The 17,218-nt window shown below is 46.7% G+C and overlaps 1 protein-coding gene across 1 annotated transcript in view; it reads left to right on the top strand.

The window, feature by feature from the left end:
- Window positions 1–14,906, top strand: part of LOC120994569 (multidrug resistance-associated protein 1-like) — a 126,235-nt gene extending 111,329 nt beyond the window's left edge. The window contains exons 25-28 of the mRNA XM_040423230.1: window positions 9,029–9,187; window positions 11,562–11,728; window positions 13,520–13,714; window positions 14,296–14,906. Of these exons, the coding sequence (XP_040279164.1) occupies window positions 9,029–9,187; window positions 11,562–11,728; window positions 13,520–13,714; window positions 14,296–14,413 (639 nt within the window). The 3' untranslated portion in view covers window positions 14,414–14,906. The remainder of the gene's footprint in view (window positions 1–9,028; window positions 9,188–11,561; window positions 11,729–13,519; window positions 13,715–14,295) is intronic.
- The last annotated feature ends 2,312 nt before the right edge of the window (window positions 14,907–17,218 follow it).

The following is a 17,218-nucleotide window of genomic DNA, read 5'->3' as shown; positions in this document are numbered from 1 at the left end:
GTGCATGCAGGTTCTGGGGCTTATGGTGGCCTCCTTCGAGGCAGTCCCCTTTGCTCAGTTTCACACTCGGCCTCTGCAGCAGGCGATCCTGTCCTTCTGGGACAGGACATCGAGGGGTATGGACTCTCGGATCCGCCTTCCTCCTCGGGTTCGCATGGACCTCCCGTGGTGGCTGTCCCCTCAGAATCTGACTTCGGGGAAATTCTTCCTCCCAATCTCCTGGACAGTCGTCACCACCGATGCCAGTCTCCTGGGTTGGGGCGGCGTTCTCTGGGCTCGGACGGTTCAGGGTGTGTGGTCAGAAGTGGAAGCCCGCCTTCCGATCAACATATTGGAGCTCAGAGAAGTTTTCCTCTCTCTGTCTCATTGGACCCCCCTCCTAACGGGTCTCCCGGAAAGGATCCAGTCGGACAATGCCACAGCCGTGGCCTACATCAATCATCAGGGCGGAACCCGCCTGCCGGTGATGCAGGAGGTGAAGAGGATCCTCCAGTGGGCGGAGGCTCACGTTCCAATATTGTCTGCAGTGTACATCCCAGGGGTCGAAAACTGGACGGCGGACTTTCTCAGCCGCAACAGGGTGGATCCGGGAGAGTGGTCTCTGCATCCGGACGTATTCGAGGACATCTGTCGCCGTTGGGGCCGCCCGGACGTGGACTTGATGGCGTCCAGGCGCAACAACAAGGTTCCCACGTTCCTGGCCCGAGCTCGGGATCCGGAGGTGTACGGGGTGGACGCTCTGGTGTCTCCGTGGCAAGACTTCACACTCCTCTATGTCTTCCCACCACTGCCTCTACTCCCAAAGGTTCTTCGCAGGGTCGCGGCAGAAGGAATCCTGACCATCCTCATCGCCCACAATTGGCCTCGCCGCACCTGGTTCTCGGAGGTCACTCGGATGCTGGCGGACGTTCCGTGGCCTCTTCCTCTCATGGAGGACCTGCTGTCTCAAGGACCTCTCTTCCACCAGAATTTACAATCACTTCGTTTAACGGCGTGTCTGTTGAGACCACCATCTGGCAGAAGAGGGGCTTCTCGGACTCTGTCGTGAAGACCATGATCAAAGCCAGGAAACCCGCTTCCTCCCGGATATACTATCGTACCTGGAAGGCCTTTCTTGCCTTATGTGAGAAGATAGGCGTTTTTCCCCTTCATTTCTCCGTTCCGGTGGTCCTCTCCTTTCTCCAGTCGGGTCTTGAGATGGGAATGTCCCTGAGCTCTCTGAAGGGTCAGGTCTCCGCTCTGGCCATTTTCTTTCAGCGCTCTCTGGCTCTGCTAGGTCCGGTGAGGACCTTCCTGCAATGGGTGGAGCATTCGGTCCCTCCGTATGTCCCTCCTCTGCCCCCCTGGGATCTGAACCTGGTTCTGTCTTCTCTCTAGGCGGCTCCTTTTGAGCCCCTGAGGGACATTTCCCTGAGTTTTCTCACCTGGAAGGTGGTCTTTTTGGTGGCCATCACCTCTATCAGGAGGGTATCTGAGCTGGCCGCCCTTTCCTCTAAAGAGCCCTTTTTGGTCTTCCACAAGGACAAGGTGGTACTGCGCCCTGTCCCTTCCTTTTTGCCCAAGGTGGTCTCCGCCTTCCACCTTAATGAGGACATAGTCCTGCCATCCTTTTGCCCCGCTCCTGCGAACCCCAAGGAGCGCTCTCTCCATTCTCTGGATGTTGTCTGTGCTTTATGGGTGTACCTGTCGGTTACTGCCCCATTTTGCCGCTCGGACTCCCTTTTTGTGGTTCCCGAGGGGCCTCGTAAGGGTCTGGCGGCCTCCAAGGTCACTGTGGCTCGGTGGATTCGGTTGACTATTGCCATGGCCTATCGGTCCCGGGGTAGGGTTCCCCCAGCGGGGGTTACCGCACACTCTACCAGGGTGGTGGGGGCCTCCTGGACTAGGCGCAATCGAGCCTGTACATCACAATTTTGTAAGGCGGCCACCTGGTCGTCCTTACATACCTTTACAAAGTTCTACAAGCTGCACTCTTTGGCGTCGGCTGATGCTGCCCTAGGGCGCAAGGTATTGCAGGCTGTGGTTCCTGTTTAACCGTTGGACGTTTTCCCTCTGGAGGTGCTGGTCTTCCCACCCCATGGACTGCTCTAGAACGTCCCATGGTCTGTGTCCCCCAATGGAATGGGCGAGAAAAGGAGATTTTTTGTGAAACTCACCTGTAAAATCTTTTTCTCGTCTTTTCCATTGGGGGACACAGCTCCCACCCATTCTTGTCTGTTACAGGAGGGGTTGGTTCTATTCTAGTGGGACCTTATGGTTAACGGCCCGATGGCGGTGTTCCTTGGTTATGCTTTTCTTTGTTAATATTTGGTTTCTGATCTCCTTCTCCTACTGCTTTTGCACGCACTGAGGTCTTCCTGTTGGAGCATGGGGGTATAGCCAGTGGAGGAGGAGCTGTTTTTTATTATTTGCATAGTGTCTCCTCCTAGTAATGGCCTAAGCTATACCCATGGTCTGTGTCCCCCAATGGAAAAGACGAGAAAAAGATTTTACAGGTGAGTTTCACAAAAAATCTCCTTATTTCTACTAAGAGCACTATGGGGGCCTTATTACTACTGAGGGGTCTATAGAGAGCTTTATTACCACTGGCGGAACAATAGGGGGCCTTATTTCTACTGGGGTCTGTGAGGGTATTATTAATACTGGAGGACTCTTCTATGAATGGGGACACTCTTGGGGATTATTATCACAGTTGGGGGCACTATAGGGGGCAGTATTACTAATGGGGAATTCTAGAAGGGAATTACTATTGGTGGGACTATGAGGACTACTATTACTATGGGGGGCACTCCTTTTTTCTTCAGGATAGTATTTGGGGGTATTGGGGGCACAGCGAGCAGCAGGATAACACTGTGGGGGCTCCAGGTTGGGGGATGATGATAGAAATGTGAGGAAGCTAAGATGTCCGTGTGTCACACTCTGCAGAGACGAGGCGGCTGAGAGAAGTTATGTGGACCAAATGGAAAGGATAACAATAACATTTGTAAAGCGCTTTACAGGGGTGCAGGCTGGACTATGTTACAGAGGAAATAGTCAGGTGTTCATAAATGCCAGACTAAGGGTCCATTCACACGGCCGCAAAATGGTTCCGTATCCGTTCCGCAATTTTGCAGAACAGGTGCGGACCCATTCATTTTCAATGGGGCCGAAATGTGCTATCCGCATTTGCGGATCCGCATTTCCGTTCCGCAAAAAAATAGAACATGTCCTTTTCTTGTCCGCAATTGCGGACAAGAAAAGGCATTTTCTAAGAGAGTGCACATTGCTGGTGTCCGTGTTTTGCGGATCCGCAAAACACATAGGGACATGTGAATGGACCCTAAACAGGTGGTTTTTCAGTTTGGACTTAAATGCCTTTAGGGATGGGGATGTCCTAATTGGGTGTGGCAGGGAGTTCCAAAGTGTAGGGGCGGCATGACAGAAGGCTCTGTCTCCAAAGGTTTTGAGGTGGACTCTGGGGGTGATCAAGTTATTAGATCCTTTTGATCTAAGATTGTGGGGGGTGTGATGCAGTTGCAACAAGTCCTTCAGGTATCCAGGGCCTTGATTTGAAAGGATGATGACAGAGAAGATCTACATCAGAGGAGACGTCACCTGGAGGCCCTGGATGTGAGAGGTATGTGCTGCTGTATAGCAAGTACAGCAAAATGCGGGGGGGAGGGGGGACAAATTACACAACTGGGCCATAATAATTGGTGCTTGGGCCCCGGATCTTTTGAGACCCTAGCAACACCCCTGCTGATGGCTCTGTTTTTTTCCATAAACAATAGCTAATCTATATATATATATATATATATATATATATATATATCCAGCTTCAGGTCTTAGATCACAATGATTATTCTCCACTTTGTTCTCGCAGATATTTTGTCAGTATCAAGGGGGTTCAACCATCCCCTGCACCTTTCAGAGATGGGGAACAAAACATCCTCCCTCATTGTAGACTGGGGGCGCGCAGCCTGGTCTGGGGGCCTTGTTGGCAGACTGTGCCTAATGCAAGGGCCTCAGTAAAAGCTAAAGCAGTATTCCCATCTCAGACATTTAGGATATTTCCACGCAGATAGATATGCATTTTAAAGTATCAACAACCTGGATAAGATTTAAAGGGCATCTGTCAGCAGGTTTGTACCTATGACACCGGCTGACCTGGTACATGTGCGCTTGGCAGCTGAAGGCATCTGCATTGGTCCCATGTTCATATGTGTCCACACTGCTGAGTAAAATGAAGCTTTAATATATGCAAATCAGTCTATAGGAGCAACGGGGGCGTTACCGTTACACCTAGAGGCTCTGCTCTCTCTGCAGCTGCTGCGCCCTCTGCAGTTTGATGACAGGGCCAGGCAGTGAATACGTCATCATATCTCACCCTGTCAATCACAGTGCAGAGGGTGCATGCGGTCCAATCGTGGAACACATGAACATTCCGTACGGAAAACAATAGATTTTAGCAGATAAAAGAGCAATAAGTGTGATCATAACCAACTTGTGATGAGAAAGAATATATACACACACTAAAATCATTGTCATGAATCAAAAAGACTTAACATGAAGACATGCATTATAGATAATGAATGAAAACATGATAACAGATATCCCAAGATACCTAAATCCTATCCATAACAAGATTAGAATTGATAGTTAAATTCATAGTGACGGTACTAGTCTGGGACGCCAGGAGCAGACACAAGATGTGATTGTGGAGGCCGTTATACATAGATAGATGTATTCATATATAACTACCGTATTTTTCGCCCTGTAAGACGCACCTAGGTTTTTGGGGAGGAAAATAAGAAAAAAAAATGTTTTAACCAAAAGGTGTGCTTTGGTGGGTTTGGAACTAATGGTGGTCTGTCGATGGCACTATTACTGGGGATCTGTGAAGGACACTGTTATGGGGGGATCTGTGGATGACGGACACTGTTATGGGGGGATCTGTGGAAGACGGACACTGTTATGGGGGGGATCTGTGGATGACGGACACTGTTATGGGGGATCTGTGGATGACGGACACTGTTATGGGGGGATCTGTGGATGACGGACACTGTTATGGGGGGGATCTGTGGATGACGGACACTGTTATGGGGGGGATCTGTGGATGACGGACACTGTTATAGGGGGGATCTGTGGATGACGGACACTGTTATGGGGGGATCTGTGGATGACGGACACTGTTATGGGGGGGATCTGTGGATGACGGACACTGTTATGGGGGGATCTGTGGATGACGGACACTGTTATGGGGGGGATCTGTGGATGACGGACACTGTTATGGGGGGGGATCTGTGGCTTGCACTGTTACAGGGGGGTCTGTGGCTGGCACTGTTATATATGTGCTATCCACAGACCCCCCACCCCATAACAGTGCCATCCACAGACCCCCCCCAGCCCATAACAGTGCCATCCACAGACCCCCCCAGCCCATAACAGTGCCATCCACAGACCCCCCTTCCCAGCCCATAACAGTGCCATCCACAGACCCCCCCAGCCCATAACAGTGCCATCAACAGACCCCCCCAGCCCATAACAGTGCCATCCACAGACCCCCCCAGCCCATAACTGTGCCATCCACAGATGTCCCCCATAAAAATGTCATCCACAGATCCCCCTTCCCCCCCCCCCCCCGCCGCTCCAGTATACTAATATAAAATGTCTTATTCAATTAATAGTTATTAAACATGCCCCCCAACTCCTAATAGTACCGTACATCCTAACCGCTTCTGTACAATGCCGGCCGGGTGGCCGGCGCGTCCCTCACTGACGTCACTTGCCTGCGCCGCCTGCTTCATTCATAAAGTAGGCTGCGCAGGCACGTGACATCAGGAAGTTACGATGCCGCCCGCCCGGCCTGCCTGCCTGCATTCTACTAAAGCGGTTAGGATGTAAGGTACTATTAGGAGTTGGGGGGCATGTTTAATAACTATTAATTGAATAAGACATTTTATATTAGTATACCAGCGGGGCTATAGTACACTGACTGCACCGCCCTGCCGCTATTGCCGGCCCCCAGCTCCTCCTCCCAGTCCCTCCCCGCTTGCTCGTACATCGCAGTTTGCGATGTAAAACTGCCAGCATTCGCCCCATAAGACGCAGGGGCATTTTCCCCCCATTTTGGGGGGAGAAAAAGTGCGTCTTATGGGGCGAAAAATACGGTAATTAAAATACAGAGAAATTCATGCCGAAGAGTGGGATGAAGAACTGAGGTTGATTGGATGTCCCTCAAAGTGCCATAGTGCAAATAAAGTAAACCTGGTGACAAAATAAATAATTAATGAACATTAAAAAAAAGGTGTGAATATACCGTAATTAAAAATATATATATGTGTGAAATAGTGTGTGTGATGACAAAGTGTGGACAAAAACATGGAAAAAAGAATAACATGTGACTGGTCTAAAATTCTGATAACATTTTTGGTAAAATTCTTTAAAAATCTAAATGTGTAAAAATAAAATGTGACGTGAGTGGTGAGAGAAGGGAAAATATATATATATATATATATATATATATACAGTACAGATCAAAAGTTTGGACACACCTTCTCATTCAAAGAGTTTTCTTTATTTTCATGGCTATGAAAATTGTAGATTCACACTGAAGGCATCAAAACTATGAATTAACACATGTGGAATTATATACATAACAAACAAGTGTGAAACAACTGAAAATATGTCATATTCTAGGTTCTTCAAAGTAGCCACCTTTTGCTTTGATTACTGCTTTGCACACTCTTGGCATTCTCTTGATGAGCTTCAAGAGGTAGTCACCTGAAATGGTTTTCACTTCACAGGTGTGCCCTGTAAGGTTTAATAAGTGGGATTTCTTGCCTTATAAATTGGGTTGGGACCATCAGTTGCGTTGAGGAGAAGTCAGGTGGATACACAGCTGATTGTCCTACTGAATAGACTGTTAGAATTTGTATTATGGCAAGTAAAAAGCAGTTAAGTAAAGAAAAACGAGTGGCCATCATTACTTTAAGAAATGAAGGTCAGTCAGTCAGCCGAAAAATTGGGAAAACTTTGAAAGTAAGGGCTATTTGACCATGAGGGAGAGTGATGGGGTGCTGCGCCAGATGACCTGGCCTCCACAGTCACCGGACCTGAACCCAATCGAGATGGTTTGGGGTGAGCTGGACCGCAGAGTGAAGGCAAAAGGGCCAACAATTGCTAAGCATCTCTGGGAACTCCTTCAAGACTGTTGGAAGACCATTTCAGGGGACTACCTCTTGAAGCTCATCAAGAGAATGCCAAGAGTGTGCAAAGCAGTAATCAAAGCAAAAGGTGGCTACTTTGAAGAACCTAGAATATTACATATTTTCAGTTGTTTCACACTTGTTTGTTATGTATATAATTCCACATGTGTTAATTCATAGTTTTGATGCCTTCATAGTCAATAAAATAAAGAAAACTCTTTGAATGAGAAGGTATGTCCAAACTTTTGGTCTGTACTGTATATATAGTGGGGTTTCTCTCTGGTAGACAGGATTAGCGGACGCAGTATAGAGGCAACAACAAGTTCTTTGGATCAAACAGTTCAGTGTTTTATTCACACTTTAGGCAAGTGACAAAACAAGCAGTCATAAACAAGCAAAAAGTCACCTTGCGTGTTGGTGGTAATTCACACCATGCGACAATTCTGCCTCAGAGTCCTCGCTCATAGCAGCACCAACCTGTTTTCACGCCAAACAGGTAGCAAGCCTTTATCCAGACACAAGGCTCCCAGATCCCAACACAGAGACATGGCTTCTGAGCCCTGCTGCCTATTTAAGGACAGCTAGGTGCTGCCAAAACCCGGACCAGCACTTAAAATCCGGTCGGGTATTTGACTTGACCTCACCTGGCTATAAATCAGCCCAGCAGCACATGCTGGGATTAAAATACCTGTTTTCCGAGACCAAGCCTCTCACTGTGTCACTATATGTATGTATATATATATATATATATATATATATATATATATATACATTACAAATAAATGTAACGCAGCACTCCTTAGATAAAAAGTCAAAAAATACAAAATTTATTCAACACATGTTGATACAGGCAACGTTTCAGCTCTCTCACAGAGCCATTATCAAGCTAAGTTTATCTAAGGAGTGCTGCGTTACATTTATTTGGATTGTGTTTGGACCCCAGGACCCAGGGGAAAACGCTGGCACTTGAATCATTTGCATCACTTGAAGTGAGAAGTGCTGCCCTGCCATCTTTTGGATATATATATATATATATATATATATAACCCATAGAAACCAGTGAAAGTTAGTTCCTCATTCATTCCATTGGGTGCTAGGGAATCAAGGTTAAAAATCCATCTAGATTCAAAGGAGATGTGCAGAAACAGGGGTCCCTCTCAGATTGTTGCATGCCAATCCAAGTCCAGCAACTCTCAATCCGTGCTACATTGATGACAATACAGAAAATGCACCGCGACCAACGTCAAAGGTTTTTCTCTTTTTGCCCTGTCTCGGGGTGCAAGAGCAAGGAAAGAGGGATTGGCACATATTGCCTGGAGTGGAGTGCCCTTTAAATTACTTAAAATATAATTCAGACACATGTTTCCGTCACAACAGTGCCAGACACATCCTGCGCCATAACAGTGCCACCAGAAAGTATCCCCAGAACAGTGCCCCCATAGCAGTGCCAGACACACAGTTCCCCCCATAACAGTGCCACAGTGAGCAGCCACTATAGTGCGCTCCTATGTATCTTTCAGGTTCTAGAGTGATATCTATGATCGATGCAGGAATGGGGGGGACAGCGTTGTCGTCATATGGCGGCACATCTTGCTCTGCATCACTAGGATACAGGCTTCATACAGTGCAGGATGTCTGTGTCCCAATGGTTGGTGGGCCACTGCTTGTGCACCCCTATTCTGTTACATATCCTATAGGGATCATTTTAGACAGTGGTGACCATTTGCGGTGGTACAGTTACATAAGACAGACGATATAGCTGTTGGCTGATATACGGTTGCGTCGCCACCTTGGGTGTGAACTAGACATAAAATCTAATGTTTCCATGAATGTATTTTCAGCTCGGGATTGTTGGAAGAACCGGAGCCGGTAAATCCACTCTCACAAATTGCTTGTTCCGCATAGTAGAGAGATCAGGAGGAAGGATAGTCATTGATGGAATTGATATTGCAACCATTGGACTGCACGACTTACGAAGCAAACTGAATATCATTCCACAGGTGAGTGACATTATACCGACCGTACTGACATTAGGCTCCTGACAGGGTTGTTAAAGTATAACTGTCGTATATTATATTTTTTGAGTATTGGATTGTGGTGATTAATATCTCCTTGGTGGCCCTATTTCAACTTTTCACTGTGTATTCAATTACCCCTTAATTCTACATTTTTGTTCCCTGTACTGCCTGCTTTTACCTGTGCTTAAAATAGGGTTGCTAGGCATGGTCCGTCTATCTGTTGAAGGACGGAGCACGCAGCGTGCAGGCTCATATTACTGACAGCCAGGGACTGTAAGTAAATGATTAAAGCCAGGTCCTCCCCAGCAGCTGATAACAGTGCCTGGGCTGTGTGCACTTCTCCCTGTCCCTGCGCTTGGCAGACGCTCCCTCACTCAGCAGAGCTGGAGAATGCAGAGTTGGAGCAGCGCAGACCAGGGAAGGGAGATCTGCCGTCTGCTCAGTGTATAAATGAAAGCAACACGTGGTAAGAGGACCCCTTTGTGCCGCAGGAGATTAACCCTTTAGGGAGGAGGGCTCTGGTTACTGACACTTTTGGGGGGCTAGTGTTACTGGCTAGTGAGGGCAGGCAGGATTAGCCTCAGGGTGAGGGCGGTGGCGGCCATCTTAACTGAATAGTGAAATTGCAGTTTTATGCAGACTGGTTGCTAAGGGCTGAATCTTATTAAATATGGGGTAAGTCAGTCTAATAGTAACGGATTCTGGAATATCATGTTATTAGTAACTACATACATGAAAATTGAAATTAGGGTCTAAATGTGACAGTTATCCTTTAAAGAGAATGTGTCATCAGAAAATGACCTATTGTTCAAATCATGTTTTTATGTTTAGCATATTGTTAATGAATTTGTGTTGATATTTTTAATTTTCCATGTCAATATCTATAGTTAAACATAAACAATTCTGTATTGCAGTGTATAGTGACTTCAGCATTATCTGGTTGCCGGGTATAAGTAGAAGTAGAAATAGGTAGAAGTACTAGGACGGTAGGCCTGGAGACCTCAGCTGCCATGACAAACAGTTAAAGGGAACCTGTCATCAACTTTCTGCTGACCTCACTGAGGTATAAAATAGTGACAGAAATGCTGATGTCAGCGGGGTGTCACTCATGAGCTAAAAGTAAGAGGTTGCTGAGAACCAGCATCATAATCATTGCAGCACAGGCCTTGAAAAGAGTCAGATCTACCTGAGAAGAGTCCTGGTTATTCCTAATCTCCTGCTCTCCCCGACCATCTGCTGATGATTGGCAGTTCTCTCCTAGAGAGAAAGGGAGAAAACTTGGTATTAGACTGTCAGGGAGAGCAGGTGGGCAGGAGAGCAGGAAGTCATGAATAACCAGGACTCTTCTCAGGTGGCCGGGACTCTTCTCCAGGCCCAGTCTGCAATGATTGTGATGTTGGTTCTCGGCAACCACTTACTTTTAGCTGATGAATGACAGACGGCTGAAATCAGCTCACCTGTCTCTACTTTATACTGCCGTTAGTATGGGCATAAAGTTGATGACAGGTCCCCTTTAACAACACTCCAAATACAGTGTAGGGGAAGGTCTATCTCTGTCTAATAGCGTAGATGCCACAGCATTTAAGTTGTATAACATCCAGGATTGGAATTATCTCCAATCCCAGTGTTTTTGGTGAGTGTCAGATGCACAGTCAACACCAGATGTGTATGGACCAGACTGCGCTCCTGACCACCCACCAAACCCCACAGCTGCATTAGGTGTAAGGGTGCATTTACAATGGTCCATGTCAAAACCACATACTATGACCAGGAGATGCCATGGTTTTGCAGTGTGGTTGCATGGCTTGTACACGTGGAGTCCAAAATAGCCCCTGTAAGTGCACCCTTATACTTCTTCCCCCTGAAATATCCGCTGTTCCCTGGGGATTTCAGAAGTCAGACTTGCATCAGCTGATCATCAGGCCGACAACAACTGTAAAAGGTGCATTCCTTTAATTCCATGAGCAGCTTTAGAATAGTCACTAGGGGGCACATTTATTAAGACCGGCGTTAAATAAGACGCCAGTCCTAATAAACCCGTAAGCTGGCGGTGGTTCCGGCCTCTTCATAACTTCGGCGGATCCTGTGCCAGTTCTAAATGTGATACAGCTTCCTTGCTGTCTTACATTTAGACTTTTTTCTACACCTGAAAATGGTAAATGAGACGGGCCTGCCGGCCCATCCCCTTCCCCGCCATACACACTTATTTATGACTGGGACGAAGTTGCAGATTGCGGCGCAACTAGCTGTTGCACCCAATCTGCGCCTGAAATATGCCCAATATAGGTGTATTACAGCTTAATAAATGACCCCCTTGGTCTCCATAGCTGTCAGCCATTCCTCTCTCTTTTTCTAGGATCCTGTTTTATTTTCGGGGACTGTACAGATGAATCTGGATCCCTTGGAGAAACATTCTGATGCTGATCTATGGGAGGCTCTGGATATGTGCCATCTCAAGAACTTTGTGCAATCTCTTCCCAAGAAACTCTACCATGAGGTTTCAGAAGGAGGAGAGAACCTGAGGTAACACCAAATTACATGTTACTACACTCCTTAAAGGGAACCTGTCAGCACCAAAATGGATCATAAATCGCCAGCAGTACCTTAAAGCTGTTAACATCCGGCTTCTAATGACGTTCTTGTGTAAGATGTCTGAGGCGCATGATCGCTGTAAAACAACTTTTATTCCCCCGCAGGTCGTATGCAAATGAAGCTTCCTTGCTTTAAGTCTACGTATGTACGCCCCCTAACCGTCCCCTCTTTTGTTAGATTGACAGCCTGCAGCGCGGCCGTATGCGCCTCGCGTATGCGCAGTGCACCGCTGAAACCCGGCTAACAGCGGCAGCCAGAGACAGGATCGCGCCTTACCAAGGAGCGCACTGCGCATGCGCGAGACTTATGCGATCCCGGCCACACTGCAGGCTGTCAATCCAACAAAAGAGGGGGCGGTTAGAGGGCGTGCTTGCCTAGACTCGAAGCAACGAAGCTCATGTGAGATTTTATTTGTAGGGGCGTTTCTTAGGCGGAGCTGTGGACCTTGACTCAGAGAAAATATGACTCTTTTCTGTTAATTAGCATAAAAGGCGGGAAAGCGTTATAGGGCGATAAAATAGAACAGGTTAGTCCTGAGAAGATTATGGAGCGATCGCTGGGAACTATCAGGGTAAACCAGCATTAAGGTACATTTGGTTTTATATGTTAGAACATGGTGACAGGTTCCCTTTAACACTGAAGTTGCTGCATGCCACAGATTGGAGCTAGGTGCTTGAAAATTTGGTCATCTAAGTGACACCTGCTGCTTCCTCAATTTTCATAACCTTACAGCTTTTCCATCTTGGTGTTGCAATTTAAAGGGTTTCTGTCATGGGAAAAATCGTTATGTAGCTGACGGACATTAGCGATGTGCTGATGTCCGCAGTACATAACAGTGTGTTTTATAACTCCCTGCCTGCCGCCGTTCTCTTAAAATAAAGACTTAAAAATATGCTAATGAGCCTCTAGGTGCTATGAGGGCGTTGCTTCAGCACCTAGAGGCTCGGTCTACGCACCCTTTGGCACGCCCAGATCCAGTTGATTGACTTTCGAGTTCTCCTCAGTGTCCCGTAAATCCCGCGCCTGCGCCGTCCCGTTTAGTATTCGGCTCAGGCGCAGTGAGTGAAGAATTTCTCCTGCTGCTGGCTTCCTCACTGCGCCGAAGGAAGGAGTGCGTCCTTCGCTCACTGTGCCTGCGCCGAATACTAAAAGGGCACGGCGCGGGATTTACAGGACACTGAGGAGAACTCGAAAGTCAATCAACTGGACCTGGGCGTGCCAAAGGGTGCGTAGACCGAGCCTCTAGGTGCTGAAGCAACGCCCTCATAGCACCTAGAGGCTCATTAGCATATTTCAAAAGTCTTTATTTTAAGAGAACGGCGGCAGGCAGAGAGTTATAAATCATACTGTTATGTACTGCTGACACATCGCTAATGCTGATGACAGAAACCCTTTTACCGAGTGTAGTATTAAAGATACTGGCTACAGAACAATATACAAGAAGCAATGAAAGAGCTGAAGACTGCTAGAGAAAATCAGTATGGTCTGACCCCTTTATTGTAGTGCAAGAAGGTAATAATGGAGCACGAATCTCTCCTGCATCCAGATAGTGTATCTGTGCAGGTAAAATTGGTAGAGCTAAGGGCTCATTCACACATCCATGGCCAAATTGCAGACACAAAAACCTATCTTACATGTGAATTTTGCATCCACAAAGGTCTGGGTTCAAGACGTCCTAGTGTTTTTTTTTACCGTGGTTGATAAGTTTTTCTTTTCTTGTAGTGTTGGGCAGCGACAACTCATCTGCCTTGCTCGAGCTTTACTTCGAAAAACAAAAATCCTTTTTCTAGATGAAGCAACAGCCTCAATTGACATGGAGACCGACACCCTTGTTCAGAGCACCATTCGCACTGCGTTCAGTGACTGCACTGTACTGACAATAGCTCACCGGCTACATACAGTCCTGGATTCTGAAAGGTACAGGAATTGCTTTATATCTAGCTACAGATGTCTGATATCTACATGATAAGAGACTTTTAGTAAGAGACTTTTTAGACTGGCTGAGAATAAGTGTTCATACAAACAAAATTTGTATGAACGCTCATTCCCAATTGACCCATGTAAAGGTGCAACTGATTACCCATTGGACAGGCGACCACACATAAAACCATTGTTTTTCAGTAGTCAACTCCCTCCTGAGCACAGGTTAAAACTGATAAGAAAGATACAACATAATCTCAAGAATTGCTTGAGTGTATGGGGACAGTGGGAGGGGAAAAGCCAGGGCCCAGGGTAATGCAGAGGGTTTGGAGGAGATGGGTCTCTAGAAATCCTGCCTTTCCCCCTCGTTCTATTGTCTGTTTTGCAGAAAGTTACAACAGCCGGTGCTTTTTGCCAGCTGTTGTAACTTGAGTCAGGCTATGTCTCTGTCTGACGGGATGTGACAGTATAGTGGAAGAGAGGAACCAACTCTGAAAATGATACCAACAAACTTCAGATTATTGATCAAAAGTGAAGAAATGTGGAAACGTGGCTGACTTTGTTTTATTTTTACACAGAGTGCTTGTTCTAGATGCTGGTAGAGTTGTAGAGTTTGACGAACCACAGAGACTGATACAGAAGAAAGGAGTCTTCTCAAAGATGGTGTCAGAATCTGGGATACAGCACACGGAGTAATCAAGCAGCTTCCAGAAGTTTTCCCGGACAGACTGTTCTGCATCAGGACATAGTGAATGTCAAAGAAATCTATGTCTATAGATCACACAGAGAGACAATTGTCTGACCACAAATTTTTGAATTTACAGTCTGGTCCATTCTTGGACAGTTATGGAGTAGGTGGTAATAGCAGTTGTCTCAACACTATAACCCCTTTTTAGATTGATATCTGCCCGCCGTTCAGCCGTTGTCACCAAAGAGAAGTTGCTTAGGGCCATACATTTCCCCTACAGTGTAATCTAGTTTTAGTATATCCAAATGAGATTGTAGGAGCCAACGTGGGTGTTGCTGTTACACCTATAGGCTCTGTACATCTGCCGTGCCATCTGTACTTTGATTGACAGGGCCAGGCAGGGAAAACATCATAGCGCATGCAGAGGGTACGGCAGTTGCAGAGAGAGGAGAGCCTCCTATAGGTTCACTTGCATATATTAAAAGTTCATTTTTCTCAGCAATGCGGGCACATATGAACATGGGACCAACACAGATGTCTTCAGCTGCCAAGTGCACATGTAACAGGTCAGACAGTGTCATAGGTACAAATCTGCTGACAGATGCCATAAATGTTGCAATAATCTGTTAGACTATCCTCTATGGATGATGTCCATGTGTATTGTCCTGCAAAGAAAGATCAATAGATTGGTAGGACAAATCCCCCCCCCCCCTCCCCCTCAGTTTACCAGAACAGAGGGTTTATGTCTGTGACGAGTGTATGGAAATAGTATTGCCAACCACTTGTATAGCTATTTGCACCTTATTTAGGGATTGCAGACTGATATTACAGCGTGAATTTTTGTTACGTTGATGTCTACACTTTTCACCTCACGACTTTTGGAGATCCACCTACAGAACATCAATCCTCAGCTTGGGTCTTCTGAGCAATTATTATATATAATGTTCCATCTTGCCTTACTAACAAGACACGGTGGGGGAAATGTATCATTCCCCTATCTAGTCACTGTTTTTACGCCACCCTTGTCAGTTTTCGAGAAGAAGGCGAGGATGTGGCCATAGACCCCAGCACATTTATCATCATGTATCTCAGAAACTGGTGTAAATGGTGACAAGCGGGCGTAGATTTCAGCCCAGTGCACGGACTGCTGGAGGAGGCATTTCATTCATGATGAGGCCTGCAACTCGTTGTAAATTAAAAGCCTCCTCTGGCAGCGCCGGGCCCATCAAGACCGGTGTAGCAAAAAAAAAAATCAGGGCCTTTGAAGTATAAACTGGGAAGGTTTCCAATCAGACACTTTTTTCTGAAGGTGCATCCTAAAGAGCTTATAGGACTGATTTGCCTGAACCTTACATGGCGTCCTCCTCCTCTGGTGAAGCAATATCTTATGTATCATGTATGGGCATCTTTACCTTTTTACGGGCCCAAAAGAAAATTTCATTTGACATTCTGGCTCGAGCAAACGTCTTGTAGATCTACCTGCAGAACAGAGATGTTCATGTTGCTGTGGAAGTGACCATCCCAACTATGCCCAGCAGACACAACTGATGGTGGATGCCATATACCCTGCAGGGAAATTTCCCGGTGGGCCGATGCCCAGGGGGGGCCCTGAGCCCTCCTCACAGACCCTGGCCAGGTACATAAGGATCTGATGCTCACAGGAGCCCCAGGTGCATGTGCCCTTGGCCAGCAGCCGCAGATCCCTCCTGAATTCAACTGTATCACCACCCCGATGGTGACAGGGCAGTATTTTATACTGCACTGTGATATTTGGTTTTGCTGGGGAGGTGTTGCTGGCCCACCCTACTTCTGTTGTCCCGCTTTCTGTCAGTTCAGACTCGCCTCGGGGCAACTTTTAGTTTTTTTTCCAGGACCACTTTAAGTTCCCAATCCGCCACTAGGTGGATGCAAGCTTTTAAGCTTGATAGAAAACATTGCAGGTTGACATCTAATTAGCTGTTGATTTCTTAAAGGGGATGGCCAACCTAGTAATTAGTCCCCCACTGAAGAAAATGGGCGGTGGTGTCCGCACTGCAGTTTTTGGCATGGAATCCACATCAAGTTCAAGTGACAAAGGGGCTTTCACTTGGAAGGTTTTACCACGGAATTTTGCAGTGAACAGCCGTACCGACATTTTGCTGAAATCCGACCAGCAGCCGCGTCCTTTCTGACTCCCATTTATTTCAATGGGAGTCAACGCTGAGGATCGCGGACAAGATTCCTGCTCTGGAGTGTGTTCTGAGAGCATACAGGAATACTTTACCTGTGCTTCTTCCATGCCATGGAACTAGGGTGGTGGGAAAATAAGTAACAGCAAGAGGACAACATAATGAAGAGTAAGTTCTGATTCAGTTTAAATATCCCGATCGCATTATCATCTCCGTAATCAGTCTGTCCAATTTAGATGTATGCGGCCAGACTATCACAAAGCGCTACCTCATCACGGCAGATCAGTAGAAATAATCCCCTCTCGCTTTTATTTATATAGAAACAGCTGATTTTTTAAATTACTTTTAGGCCTCATGCACACGACCATTGTTTGTTTCCACGTCCATTTTAGCGTTTCTGATGCGGACCCATTCATTTCTATGGAGCCGTTGAAAATGCGGATAGTCCACCGTTTGTTATCCGCGTCCGTGGTTCCAGTCCGTCCAAAAAATACAACCTGTCCTATTCTTGTCCGCGAAAAACTGTTTGCGGACCCATTCAAGTCAATGGGACCGCCAAAAATGCGGATGCACAACAGTCTGTCATCCGCGTCCGTTTTTGTAGAATCAGTATCCTGGGTGGGGATATTAAAATTACACTTTTTT

This window comes from Bufo bufo, chromosome 3, assembly GCF_905171765.1.
Source record: "Bufo bufo chromosome 3, aBufBuf1.1, whole genome shotgun sequence".
NCBI lineage: Eukaryota > Metazoa > Chordata > Amphibia > Anura > Bufonidae > Bufo > Bufo bufo.
Note: the sequence above shows the minus strand (reverse complement) of the source record. Positions and strands in the feature narration are given on the sequence as shown.